This window comes from Spermophilus citellus, assembly GCF_964194105.1.
Source record: "Spermophilus citellus genome assembly, chromosome: 4".
NCBI lineage: Eukaryota > Metazoa > Chordata > Mammalia > Rodentia > Sciuridae > Spermophilus > Spermophilus citellus.
This window is the reverse complement of record NC_138185.1, coordinates 20,947,201-20,960,163: the sequence shown is the minus strand read 5'-3', so window position 1 is coordinate 20,960,163 and position 12,963 is coordinate 20,947,201. Positions and strand designations below refer to the sequence as shown.

The 12,963-nt window shown below is 61.2% G+C and overlaps 1 protein-coding gene and 1 long non-coding RNA gene across 4 annotated transcripts in view; one reads left to right on the top strand and one right to left on the bottom strand.

Annotated features, from left to right (window-relative positions):
* CTNNBL1 (catenin beta like 1) overlaps nucleotides 1-4,559 on the top strand; it is a 161,655-nt gene extending 157,096 nt beyond the window's left edge. For 2 of the 3 annotated variants that reach the window (XM_081291769.1, XM_081291768.1), the window contains exon 16: nucleotides 4,373-4,559. In XM_081291769.1, coding sequence (XP_081147895.1) covers nucleotides 4,373-4,461 — 89 coding nt within the window. In that variant the 3' untranslated portion in view covers nucleotides 4,462-4,559. Of the gene's footprint in view, nucleotides 1-3,309; nucleotides 4,292-4,372 lie in introns of those variants that run through there. The other variant, XM_081291770.1, reaches the window with a different exon arrangement.
* Nucleotides 4,560-5,571: 1,012 nt separating this feature from the next.
* On the bottom strand, nucleotides 5,572-8,719 carry LOC308647564. The gene is made up of 4 exons (XR_014021652.1): nucleotides 8,581-8,719; nucleotides 8,070-8,143; nucleotides 7,579-7,682; nucleotides 5,572-7,328 (listed from the first exon to the last, which is right to left on the bottom strand). It is a non-coding gene; the product is annotated as an uncharacterized lncRNA (long non-coding RNA).
* Between the last annotated feature and the right edge of the window lie 4,244 nt (nucleotides 8,720-12,963).

The window sequence follows — 12,963 nt, the reverse complement described above, 5'->3', positions numbered from 1 at the left end:
GAGGATCCTGAGGAGAGGCCTGTGTCAGCCCTCTAGCCAGCTGCCTTGACAGGACTGAGGCTTTTTAGGGACGCCTTAAGCCTGCTGCCCCCTGGACCCTCCTCCCCCAGTCCACCCCAGAGGGCTCCCAGATGCGCTGCCTTGGATACGGAGGTGTGGTGTGGAGGAGGGAGGGGAGGAACCCCCAAGAGCCAGCCTGGCAGGACTGTAGGGTCTGCCTGGCTCCCCAAGCCCCTGCTTCCTGGCTGGCTGGTCCTGGGCAGCCACCTGCCCTCTCCCAGCTGCAGTTTGTTCATCTGCAGGAGTCCCGGGGAGAACCAGGGGAGCACCCAAGTGTCAGATGCTAGCACGTGGGCCGGCACCCGAGAGCTGGGAGAATGCCAGCCATGTCACTGTTGAGTAGGTGTCCCCACTCACCTGGTGGCAGTGAGCACAACAGGGACGCACAGCCCAGCCTCATCTCCATCTCTGTGTAACTTCAGGCAAGTAGCACATGACATGTCTGAGTCTTGGCTTCCTTCTCTGTAAAAAAGCAAACCTAGATACTCCCTCTCTCAGGAAGGCCCTGAGGCTGGGTGCTGGGGACCCAGGACCTGCTCAGCAAACACGGTCCTGCCTGCCTCGGCCGGAGCTGGTGGGAGAGCCATGGGCCACCATGCAGGCCAGACTCGGGGGCTTCATGGGGGGTGGCTGTCAGTGGGTGCTTACCAGACAGCTAACATGTCCTCAGGATTCTGGGGTCGTGACCCTGTGAGCACTGTCAGCCAAGAAGGACCTCCCACAGCCCGTAGAGTGCTCTCTCTCCTAGGGAGGCGCAGCCTTTCAACCTTCCAAGCTTGTCATTGTCATCCAGGCCTCTGTTAGACTCAAGGGTCTTCTTTCCACTTCCTGTTTTGTGATTACTTGTTTGTCTTCATGGGTATTTGGTGTGAAAATACTGGCTTTCCTCCTCTCTTCCGCACCCTTCCCCCTGCGCTGTGAGGGGGGAGCAGTCAGGCCTGGGGCCCGGCTCTGAACCAGGCTCATGAGAGCCCTGGAGAGGGCTGGGCGGGCAGCGCAGGGCGGCTGCACCCACCTTGTCCATCCCGCCCCCTCTGCCTTCGTCCCTCTCTCCCCACCACCTTGGCTCTCTCTTCATCCGCCATCTCTCCCTACACACACACACACACACACACACACACACACTCACACACACACACAAATGAGAGCTCTTCCTGAGACCCCTGGGAAGAGTCTGTTCAATATTCATAAACCCTGCGCAGTGCTATAACCAGGAGGCAGCGGCTCTACCAGGACGGGCCCAGCAGGGCTCCTCGGGAGCAGAGCCGGGGCGGGCGAGGAGCACAGGCGGCTGCTCAGACTTGCCGTCTGCCTCCTCTGGGATCCTCAGGGCAGTGGTCAGTTTCTAAGAGCCCTGCAGCCCCCACCCCACATCTGTCCTGAGTCCCCTTCACTGAGTCCCCTTCACTACCTCGCAGCCCCTCCAGGGGGACAAGGGGCAGGTGTGGCTCTGGAGTGCTCAGGGGCATTTCTCCAGGGGCTGGGAGCAGGCAGGCGGGGTAATGCTTAGGGCAGAGGGTGCCATTTGGGGACCTGCCCCACCAGAGGAGCTTTGGGGCATGTTTCTCCACTGCATCCGGCTCCTCTGCCAGCCTAGGCGTGGGCAGGCTGCTGCTCCGATGGCCTCAGTTTCCTCTGAGCCGAGTGACGTCTCGCCCCTGCAGTCAGTGCTGGGGCCAGCCCAGGGTGTGAGGCGCCCCCTCCACAGATCTGTCCCCACCTGTGTGAAAGCGACCCCTCCCAGAGGACTGGCCATCTGGCCTTGCCCTCTTCCCATGGCCTGAGTGACCACAGAGACTGGCCCAGAAGGTGGTTCTCTGTGAGCAGGGCGGCCTGTGTTGTTCCTGGGCCCTGGAGGGGAAGCTGGCTTTACTCCTGGAAAACTGCTGTCCCAAAGGCCCAGCCCTCCCTCCGCGTCCCTCCCTCCTGGACCCAAGAAGACATTAGAGAGCGAAGTGTTAGCTCAATCCATTAAGACTCCTGCTTCCTGACCGTGCCTCGGGGGGCATTAAATGCTCTGATGGCCATCTCTCTCTCCTGGGGCAGCGGCAGCATCACTTATGTGTGAGTAACTTCCACGTGGCCTCAGAGCTTCCCCTGAGGCTCCCCGTCACCCCAGCCCTCTCCTCCAGGAGCTGAGACAGGAGGCCTTGGTCATTTGCCGTTGGAGGTGATGGGTGGGCCTAACAGGAGGGTTTCCATGGGGGAGTCACAGCAGGCACGTGTCGGAACCCCAAATCCCGCTTTCCAGCACATGTCCAAAGCGCTACAGAGGAAGGGGGGCAGTGAAGAGGTGGCCGGAATGACCGTGTCCCAAGCGTAGAGGGTGACGGGGTCACACTTCTCCCTCCGTGTCTGGATTAGCGGACGTGTGATCATGCCGCAGCCTCAGATCCAAGAGTTCCTTGTCCTTGCCAACTGGTGTGCACTTGGCCACCACGCCCCTGTCTACGTTAGTCACCTTAACTTCATGAGGCTCCGTGTGGCCTCAGAGGCCGGCCCGCGTGTGCAGAGCCTGAGCAGCCTGAACACAGGGGGGGGGGGCGTCTGTCAGGGTGGCCTTGCAGGGTGTGTGGATGTCCCCCGTGATGTCACCAGGCTGGGCAGAGGAGGCTCGGGAGGAAACGAGTGTTCCTTGAGCGCCATGTCTGCCGGGAGCTTGGGCTTGTATTCGGAGTGGCTCAGGGTTGAGAGCAGACCGGTGCTAGCTCTGCCCAGGCCTTGCCCCGCTTCCTGTGAGTGTGGGTAGGGGACCCTCAGAGGGCAGTGAGGAGTTGGAACACCTTGTCCCCTTCCCTCCATCTGTTCTTAATACCTGGTCGTGAGAGTCACAGCAGGAAGCCCAGGTCAGGGTTGTGAATGAAATGGTGTATTGCCGACCCCGAGCTGGGATGACAGGGCAAGCCAGAACCTGGTCACTCTCCATAGTGCCCTGAGGTCTTCCCCTCGGGCCTCCTCCCCACAGCCTGGTCCTCCTGCTCCCTGGAGCCCAGCTCCCCCACCCTCAGGGTGCTCTGCTCGGCCCTTCCCGTGGCCCGCTAGCCCCCTCCTCCCCTCCCCCCCTGTAGCACCCGGCTGCTTGAATCTCTTGGGGGTGGCCCAGCCCCCCACAGCTCTCCCGGTTGGTGCAGAGACCTGCCCTCTCCATCCTTGAGGACCCCACTCGTTGTCACCTTCCCACTACTTTGTCACATGTCTGGGTGATTTCGATACGCCCCTCTTCTCACACCCACTTCCACCCTCTCACAGATCCTGTTGGGTCCTCCTTCTGAACGCATCAGTCTGTCTGCACGTCTCCCCTCCACCATGGCCTGCTTGGTCCCAGGGCACCCAGTCACCCCCTGCTCCACCCCTCCGCCCTCAGGGCGCCTCCCACACAGCAGCCAGAGGAACCAGGAAAAGGCACTGCTCAGAACCCGGCCAGACGCCCCTCTCGGGGAAAGATCCAGGGTGCTCTCAGCCTGGGCTCCCCCGGCCCTGGCCCCGGGCTCTGGATACACAGACCGGCCAGCCCTCGGATGGATCAAGCAGGCCCCCCTCGGAGCCCCCCTCCCAGCCTTCCCACCCTGGTCTCCCTCCGGTCTTCAGCCTCTCCTTCCCCAGGAGCCTCTGGCAGCCATCTTGGGTGTATTATTTACGTTTTGGTTTATTAACCTCTCTAGAAAGTAGGCTGTGTATAAGCAGAGATTTCCATCCATATTGGTCATTATTGTGTTCCCACTGCCACAGATAGTGGTTCTCATAGGGTACGTCAGTGTCACCTGGAGGACTTGGTAAATGCAGGTTGCCAGCCTTACCCTCTGTTTCCTGTTTAGAGTGGGCCCAAGATCTGCATTTCTAGAAGGTTCCCACATGCCGCTGCTGCTGGCCAGGTCCACATGCTGAGACCGCTAGCCCAGGACGTGCTTGCCCAGCAGGCCGGCCTCTGCCCATTTGTGCCATGATAACAAAGTACCTGAGGCTAGATAGTTTTATAAAGAACAGAATTCCTTCCTTACAGTTCTGAAGGCTGGGATGCTCCAGGGTCACAGTGCTGGCCTTTGCTGTCTGGTCAGGGCCAGAAGGTCAAGGATGCCATGTCCTCACATTGCAAAAGGCAGGACAGAGGCCTAGCGAGCTCCCTGGGGTCTGTTCTTGTCCCTGAAGGTGGAGCCCAGTCACCACCTAGCTGGGGATTGAGTTTCAGGGTGAATGTTGGAAGGGACATGTTCAAGCACAGCAGCAGCCATTAGGCGTGTGTTGGGGACATGGGCCACCTAGCCTCTCGAGCGCATGCCTACAGTACAGCCTAACCCTGCCCTTGTCTCCCTAGAGTACGCAGAGAACATCGGGGACGGCCGGAGCCCAGAGTTCCGGGAGAGTGAGCAGAAGCGCATCGTGGGCCTGCTGGAGAACTTCTAGAGCCCCGGCCAGCACGTGGACAGCCGCTTCCCCCAGGAACTGTCTCTACACAGCCCTGTGTGGCTCTGGACAATTAAAGCTAGTTTTGGAACCCTGGACTGGCCTTCTTTGTAGTGAAGCTCCCCTCTGACCCGTTCCCTACGCGCTCAGAGCAGTGATGGCGTCACCACCGCGGTTGCCCTGGTGTGTGCCGGAAGCTGCCTTCTGTCTCTAGGCAGTGGGGAGGATGTGGACTGGGCCTACCTCGGACTTCAGCCACAGCACAGCTCCTGGTGTCAGAGTCACTCAGGGACAGGGCACAGGGGACACCAGACACACAGTGGTCCCCCCACCATTTACTTTCTGTGGCTTCAGGGACATTGTCAGGTCAGCAGTAGCCTGCTGCTACATCCTGGCACCTGCATCACTCACCTTGCCCATCTCACCCTCAGGTGACGTCCACGTCACTCCAAGGAGGGGGTGGCACAGTTAGACGTTTTGAGAGCAGGGTCACATCACGTAGCCTTGATTACAGTGTATGGTTGAATGCTCTTTCTTACCACTAGTCACTGTTGTTGATCTCTATAAATGAACCTTGTCACCCGTGTGTCTGTGTTGGAAAAAAAACACACAAGGTTCAGTACTGTCCACAGGATCAGCGTCCACGGAGATGAGGGGTCCCCACCTGAACAGTGGCAGCAGATCTCGTGTGGCCTGGTGCTGGTGGTTTGAGCTCCCGGGTGGTCCTGAGCATGGGAGGGAGGCCTGAGCCAATCTCACCTGACTGCCTGCCAGCAGCATCACTGGGTGAGTGGCTCCGACTGAGTGTCCCGAGCATCCAGAGCAGGTGGGTGGTGCCCAGACGGGGCCACGGGGAGGCCGCCCTGGCTGAGCCACAGCATAGCCACAGAGGCACAGAAGGTGCCTTGGACGCGGGCCTCCAGGTCTCCACGCAGGTAGCTTCCGAAACGGAGCCTCACCGGTCTGACCCGGATCGAGAGCTGGTCACCTCCTCTGCAGAAGCAGCAGTGCTGCAGCGTGGCCCAGTCCGGCCTCAAGAGAGGAGTCCTCGAGTGTTCGGAGGCAGCAGGATGGCTGCAGGGGCTGCTGCACCTGGTACCAGGCCCAAGGGGCAGCTCCCGTCATGTGCTGAAGCCCGAGGGCCACCACCTGCCAGTCAGCAGAACAGGTGAAGTCCGCTTGCCATCCCAGCCAGTGTGCACCCTGCTTCGGCTGCTGGTGAAGAGCGGGGCCAGCCCTGCCCACCTGGGCTCCGGGGCACCCAGCAGGTGGGTGGAGCAGAGGGCCCGGCCCACTCCCAAGGCAGAGAGTTCCACCGGGATGCCTGCCCCATGCCCCTCACTAAGTGCACCATGTCCCTGCTGGCACGGTCACCCCTCATTCCAGAAAGCCAGGATGGATCTCACAGGGTGACCAACAGACAGCCCAAGATCCTGCAGCCAATAAGCAGCAGAATCTACGTTCAAAGCAAGTCTGCCGCTGCAGAGTCCCTGTGCTCCCTTCCGAGCCACCTCTATCGAGAAGACAGTCGCGGATCGCTGGCTGACAACTGCGCTTCGATCTGCCCCTCTGTCAATATGAGGGTTGATGGATTCGCAGCACAGAAGGGGCCCACACGTAGCGGTGGAATGGGGCTGTGCAGCCGGGGTCAGTGCTCAGAGGTCGTCACCCCTGGGCTGTATTTTCCTCCGATACTGTTGGTTTGTAAGCAGGTCACTCTGGCCCGTGGTACAGAAGCTCGGAACTTAGCAAGAGACGTGTGGAGAGGAGTCTTCCCACCCACCGGGGCTTGCCCGTCCCTGGAGACAGCACCTGCCACCTGATGTCCTCCCAGGGTCCCATGCAGCCCTTTTCCAGCCGTCGGCTTCCTCAGCCTGTCAGAGGCCAGCACAGGGAGGGGGGCTTCGTCATCTCCAGGCCACTCACGCCTCAGCTGTGCCTGGCCTTGCCTGCTGGGTACACTGGGGAGCCTCCCTAGATCCTGTGTGGCCCAAAAGTCCCTCTGCTAAAGCCTTGTTTGAAGGCACCCTCTTACAGTTGAGGAGTGTCCCCCTTAGTTCTGAGAGCAGGGGGCGCACAGGTATGACCCTGGGGCCCCGAGGAGCCCATCCCAGGTGCGGAGAGGCCAGCAGCACCCTGCTCGTGTTAACAGCCACTGCACCTTTAGTACCAGGTCAGCTGGGGACTAACCCATCCTGGCCGCTGGGCTGGGTCCCAGCCCCTGAATCTACTCGTGGCCAGCTGAGCTGCTGAAGGCTCCTGAGAGCAGCCCTCTCGCTGGAAGATGCCCTGGGCTCCGGGGGATGGATGTCCTGGCCTCAGGGTGCTGAACTCCACTCTACTGCCCACTGGGGGGTCACAAGCTCTCCGTTCATGTCCAGGGCACCCCAGGGGGCCAGTGTTCCTTTTCCCACTGAACACAGCAACCGTGTAGCCTTGCAACAGTGTTACCCCACAAAAGAAGTGGGGTCTCCTTCTCCACCTCTGCAGCCGCAAGATGGCCACGTCTAACTGAAGGGGGTTTGCCTGCAGGCCTGGGGGTATGTTATCAGGGAAGCCGGGAGCCCTCCTTCAGTGGCCCCTGCAGCAGCCCCGGTGCCCAGGTGGCATCCTCCGCCATCACCGAGAGTGTCACCTTAGCGTCAACAGGGAGATGAGACTCGCTTTCCTGAAGGCAGGGCTCCTTGATGAGGAGTCGCCCCCAGCAGCAGAGGGACAGGCAGGCCCGCCGTCTCCAGTCGGCCTGGCTCCTGGGTGCGCACGGGAAGTGCTGGCGTCACAGCGGGGCCTCCGTCATCTGTGCTGGGAACAGCGGCGCTCCTTCCTCCAGTCACTGCTGGATCAGGCAGCACGGGCCTCGCTCTAAACTGGGGGGATGGAAGGACGGGCAACCTGCCAGTCTCCTGCCATTGCCTCTCCTGGCCACCCGGCCCCTCCCCAGAAGCTGCCGCGGCTGATGAGCTAATCGCACCTTGTGGCCGTGGGTGTTTTCAAGTGCATAAAAAGTATTTTTAACACAAAGGACGGCGCCTTGCTTCTCACGCCGGGTCACCGCACTCCGGGCCACCCAGCTCCTGCAGTAGCCGAGCTCCATCGCGAAGCTCCACTATAACTTACTAATGCACTGATCGTGTGATGGACATTTCAGTGGTGTCTGGTCCTTGGCTATCACGGTGCTGCGGGAGCCTCTTGTAGAGAACGTCATTTCACACATGCGTGAGCTTAGATTCCCAAGTTGAGTTGCCAAGTCGAAGAGAAGGGCCCTTTTCACTGTGATATAATTGCCGGGTCGCCCTCTCTCCATCAGCCGCGGGGTGTGCCCGCATCCCCGCCCACGCCTCCCCAGCACAGAGGTCAGTGCCTCCCATGTGCCCTTCTGAACCGCCCATCGCTCACACGAGAGGTCACTCGGGTCTGGGAAGAACGGGTTTACAGGTGTGTGCCAGGTGAGCTCTTCCCCTGAGCCAAGGACGTCCCTGCGAGCCGTCCCACCCTGACAGGGAAGCACTTCCACCCACGGCCCCGTCTCACAGATGAGGAAACCAGACCCGAGCGTCCACTTCCCCTTCCTCACTGGGCGCCCCTGAGGTGTGCACGGCAGGGCTTACATGAGCTTCTGGCTGCGACACCACCCGGCAGGTTGTGCAGGAGCGGGAGTGACCTGTGTCCAGCTTCACCGAGGCTCAACAGGCCAAGTCCTTGTTCCACTTCCCCCAGGGCTTTCGGTCCCCAGAGGAGGCAGATCCCAATGGCGGGTGAGGGAGCCACAGTTCTGACCAACCCCCCGCCCCCGCAAGAAGCACCCTCTCAGGGTCTTCCAGGAAGTTCCCAGGTCCCAGAGGGAGCTCGGGCCCCAGTCAGGAGGAGGGCTGTGTGAGCTGGGTCGACCTAGGTCCCCAGAAGGAGCTTTGCTGTCAGGGCCCCGGCAGCAGCTGGGGGAAAGCCATGGGGGACAGACTCTAGCCACAGCTCCCGGGGCTCCCAAGGGGCCCCACAGGGACAGGAGACCCGGGCCCTCAGCTCAGCCCTGCCCACCCTCTGGGAGCTGTGAGATGTCCCTCACACTCAGAGTCACTTCTTCAGTCACCAACTGAAAGCAAGAGTCTCTGAGGGGCCAACCTGGGGAATCGCACAGAGACCGGTCCCTGTGGCCGCTCTTGGTACACCAGGAATCACCCGCCACCATCCCTCCGTCCTTCACTGGACACCTGTTGTGAGCAGCACCACCCCTGTCCCAGGAGGTCACGCCTGTGGGACAGACCAAGGCAGTAAACACGGAAACAAATGTGGGGGATGATTCCCAAGGGCCATCATGGAACAAACAAGATGCACGGTGACCGAGAACAGGGGACTGGCTTTGGGTCCAGAGGTCTGGGAAGTTCTTTCTGAGGCAGAAGCTTCCTTTGACCTGCGCTAAGCTCTCAGTGGTGTCAAGGAGCCTGGCAGCCAAAGAGCTGGAAACAGAGGGGTCTAAGCAGAGGCTCAGGTGCAAAGGTCCTGTGGTAGAGACAGAGATCACCGTCATTCTCTAGAAAAAAGCCAGAAGAGACCATGGCACCTGGACCTAAGGGTGAGGCAGGGGCCAGTGGGAGACAAAGCCAGGACTGTGGCAGTTCTGAGCAGGAAGAGGTGCGGTTTGATTTGAAAGGATGCCTTTGACTGCTTTGTGGGAGACACAGTGTGGAGACCAAGCAGGGCAGGGGGATGGCCAAGAAGGGCTAGAGCACTCTGTTCCTCGCGGAGGTACCGAGGCTTTGGGCCAGGCTGGGGACTGGGAGGAGTTGAGGGTGGACTAACAGGTCTCTGTGCAGGGAGCAGCCTGCCCCGGCTTCCCCAGCGCTAGGCCTGGAGGCCCCTCACTGGCCCAGCAGAGTCAGGTGGGGCCTGGGAGGGAGCTGCTCAGTCCATAAATATCCTTAATGAATAAATAGAAGTGCTTTTAGGGCTGGCGGGGCCATCATTTCCACCTGCCGTAAAATTTCATTAGAAGCAGGCGCTGCAGGGGAGAGGAACAGCACGGTAAATCTGCCCGCCCACCCCAGCCCTGCCTGCCTGAGCCACCGCTCCCCACTGAGGCCAGGCCCTGGCGCGGCGCGTCCCCAGGCCTTCTGGGCCCGGCCAGTGGGGTCCTTCCCTCCCCTTCCTGCACCCTAGGGAGCGAGAGGCAGCAGTGGGCAGAAACCCAGGGGCCTTGCCCTCCTTGGCTGGGAAGTGGGTGCCCTGGGTCTGCCCCATCGGGGAGTCATGTTCAACAGAGGAATTCCTGCAACAGAGCTGTGGGCTGGCACCGGGTTTACAGGTGAGGAGACCGTTCCCACGAGACCAGGTGACTCTGCTAACATCACACAGGACCAGCAGGCCCAGAACTCAGGGCAACCACAGCGAAGCTACATTCCTCAGCATCAGCTCAACGCCAGGCTCCACACCAAGACCTGAACAGGCGCCTTCTCATGGGGTCCTGGTACCAGCCCATCCTGCAGACAGAACACTGAAGCCCGCCACCCCACGCAGTGACAGAGCCACCCAGTCTCCACTCCCTGTTTCTGGTTCTTTCCAGTGTGATAGGGCTGGGGCTGTTTTCTAGAAATCATCAAACTATGAGCCTTTGGAAGGACCAGGTTAGAAAGTTCCCTGTGTGACAACCACTTACCAGTCATCTCCGAGCTCCCTGGGCATCTTCCTAGGTTGCCACGCCCACTTCCACTTTACAAATCAGAATAGGAAGCACAGAGAAATCTAGGAATTCGCCCAAGGCCACACAGCTCTACCTCGGATGCCTGTGGTTGAATCGCCAGCCCCTCCCGTGGCCCCACTGCCACCGTCCCTTAGCTGAAGGTGTGGAGCCAGGAAGCCTGGCCAAATGGGCAGGCCCTGCTGGCAGCCTGCCTGGGCCATGGTCATCAGTTAAGCTCATTAAGTAGCCGTGACAGGACATGGCCGGGGCCAGCTGCTTGCCCTCCTGGGATCGAGGCCTGAGGACAGGCTCCTGCTCACAGCAGCTGCAAGCAAAGTCCTCTCTGTAGCTGGGGAGGATCAAGAGGTGCTTGGAGCAGCCTCCACCAGGCTGCTCCGTGGACTCCCCGGCAGCCATGAGACTCGGGCAGCAAACCCAGGGCTCGGATGCGGGCTCCCTGGTTGACCCCAGCCCTGCCGCTCCCCACAGTGCCACCCCAGGCAAGCCACCGCACCTCTCTGACCTCCGTGTCCTCATCTGTTAACGAGGGCTGGACCTTAGATGCTACAGCCAGCTGAGGCAGGGCGGGGCCGGGCAGCTGCCCAGGGCTGAACAGTGTCCCTCTTCACTACCCTTGACCTTGTCTCACCGTGTTTCCTTGTTCACCTCCCTCCCAGGCTGTGAGCTGACTCATCTTTACTTGTACTTTCCAGAATGACCCAACAAATCCGCGAGGGCAGCCAGTAGGGGCAGGGTGAGCAGCGGACCTGGACACAGGGCCTTGCGGGGGGTCAGGGAGTTGGGCCCCAGGGAACGGCCGTCCAGCTGCTGCCCACAGCCCCACCCGGGCTCCCTCACCCAGTGCAGCCCACAAGGCTCACCCCGCCGTCCACACCCTCCTCTCCGCCTGCCCTGCCTCCCCTGTCCCCCTGGGTTGTTCTAGACTAGATGCTACCCTCCCTGGGAAGCAGGGACCCTCATAGCCCAGGTCGCCCCCTGCACAACTGCCCTTGACTGGAGGCCCCAGGCTCTGAGCAGCCTTCCCCGGGCTTGGACTGCAGAGGAGGGCCTGCTTCCCATCCACTCCCCCCAGGCGGTGCCCAGCCTGGGGCCTGCGCCCAACAGCTGCTTCCTCACCCTTTGGCAAATAGCTTCTGAGCTCTTGCTAAGTGCCAGGCGCTGCGCTATGGTTGGGGTGAAGCAGTACTCCTGGCAGAAGCGCTGGAGGGAAGAGCCTGGTCTGAGTGGACAGGGAAGGCCTTTCGGAGAGGGGCTGTCAGGGTTGAGGCAGGACTGACCAGCCGGCAGCTGCCAGGGGTCTGGGAATTTCTGAGCAGGGAGTGCAAAGGCCCTGGGGTGGGTGTATGCTTCACATAGTCAAGCAACAGCCAGATGTGCCCGGAATGAGGAAAGGTGGGTTTGCCAGATGAGCAGGAGTCAGACCACCCAGGCCCTGGCAGCCCAGGGAGTGGCTGGGTGTCTGCCACTTGCCTCAGGGAGGCAGGGTTTCCTGGGAAAGTGACCTCAGGGGGTATGTGCAGGAGATGGTGGAGACTGAGCCAAGGAGGGAGCCCGAGGCAAGGCTGGGAAGTGCCTCCGTGGTGGGGCAGAATCCAGGCTCCTCTCACCCTCCATGTCCTCTGATCCTGTCTTTGGGGACCAGCACCCAGCCTGGGCTCACAGTGGTCAGGGCAACATCTGGAAGCAGAGGCTCTGGCTGGAGGTCCCTGCTGCTCTCCCTGACCAGGGACCTCCAGAGAGGCATTGCGAGGACCCAAGGCACGAGGTAAGGTCAATTCTGTGCCCGGGGCCTACAGACCCAAGGTAAGGAGGGTCACCCCACCAGGAGGGGCTTGCTGTCCCCAGCCCCAGCCGACGGGAGAGAAAACCGAGGGCGGTGCTGGATGGTCACAGCCGTTACAGGCGAGGGCTGAGACCTGAGCTCCAGCCCAGGGTGGTCAGTCACATCCTGACGTTCTGGGTCCTGGGGAGCGCATGTGGCCGCCAAGTGGGGGGGATGCTGTCAGGACACAGAGACCCGACGGGGCGTAAGAGCGCTCATGCTCCCAGGGCATCAGGAAGGGCGCCATGGAAGAGGCGGCCTCTGACCCAGCCATGAAGACCAAGTGACCTCTGGTGGTGGAGGGTGGGGCGGGGGGAGGGGAGTGCAGAGGTGGCAGCAGGGTGGAGGCCGGGGGAGGAGGCTGCAGGCCCCTGGAGGCACGGGGGTGCTCCAGCTGTGCAGAGCACTGTGCAGGGGACGTGGGACAGGAAGGGAGGAGGGAGTCACAGGAAAGGCACCTGGGAGGCGGGCAGGAGCCAGGGAAGGGACCTGAACGCCAAGGACAAGTGTCCGCAGCATCCCGAGGCCTTCAAGGGACCCTGGAAGGCCTGGATCCAGAGAGAGGGGTCCGGGCGGGAGTCTGAGCCTCCCTCCTGTTCTGCGCCTCTTGGGTGGAGAGAGGGAAGGGCAGGAGACGGGGGAGCAGGGTGGCTGCTGGTGTGCCATCCACGGCAAGCCACCGACACAGCTCCAAGTGGGGAGAGGTCTCGGGGCGAAGAGGACACTGAGGGCTATCGTGGAGCTGGAGAGGGCCAGACCTGGCTGGGGGCGGGGCTAAAGGCAGAGGTTGGAGCCCCTGGACAGTCAATTTGGTCACCTCCCCTGGCCAGACAGGAAGCCACTCGTTATTCACCCATCCATCTCTCCTGTCATCCACCTGCCCATCCACCCATCTGTCTGTCCATTCATCCTTTCTTCACAGTCCCTCCATGTCCAGGGGACATGGGAATGACAGGACAGGTCCCTAGCTCTCTGGAGCAGTTCA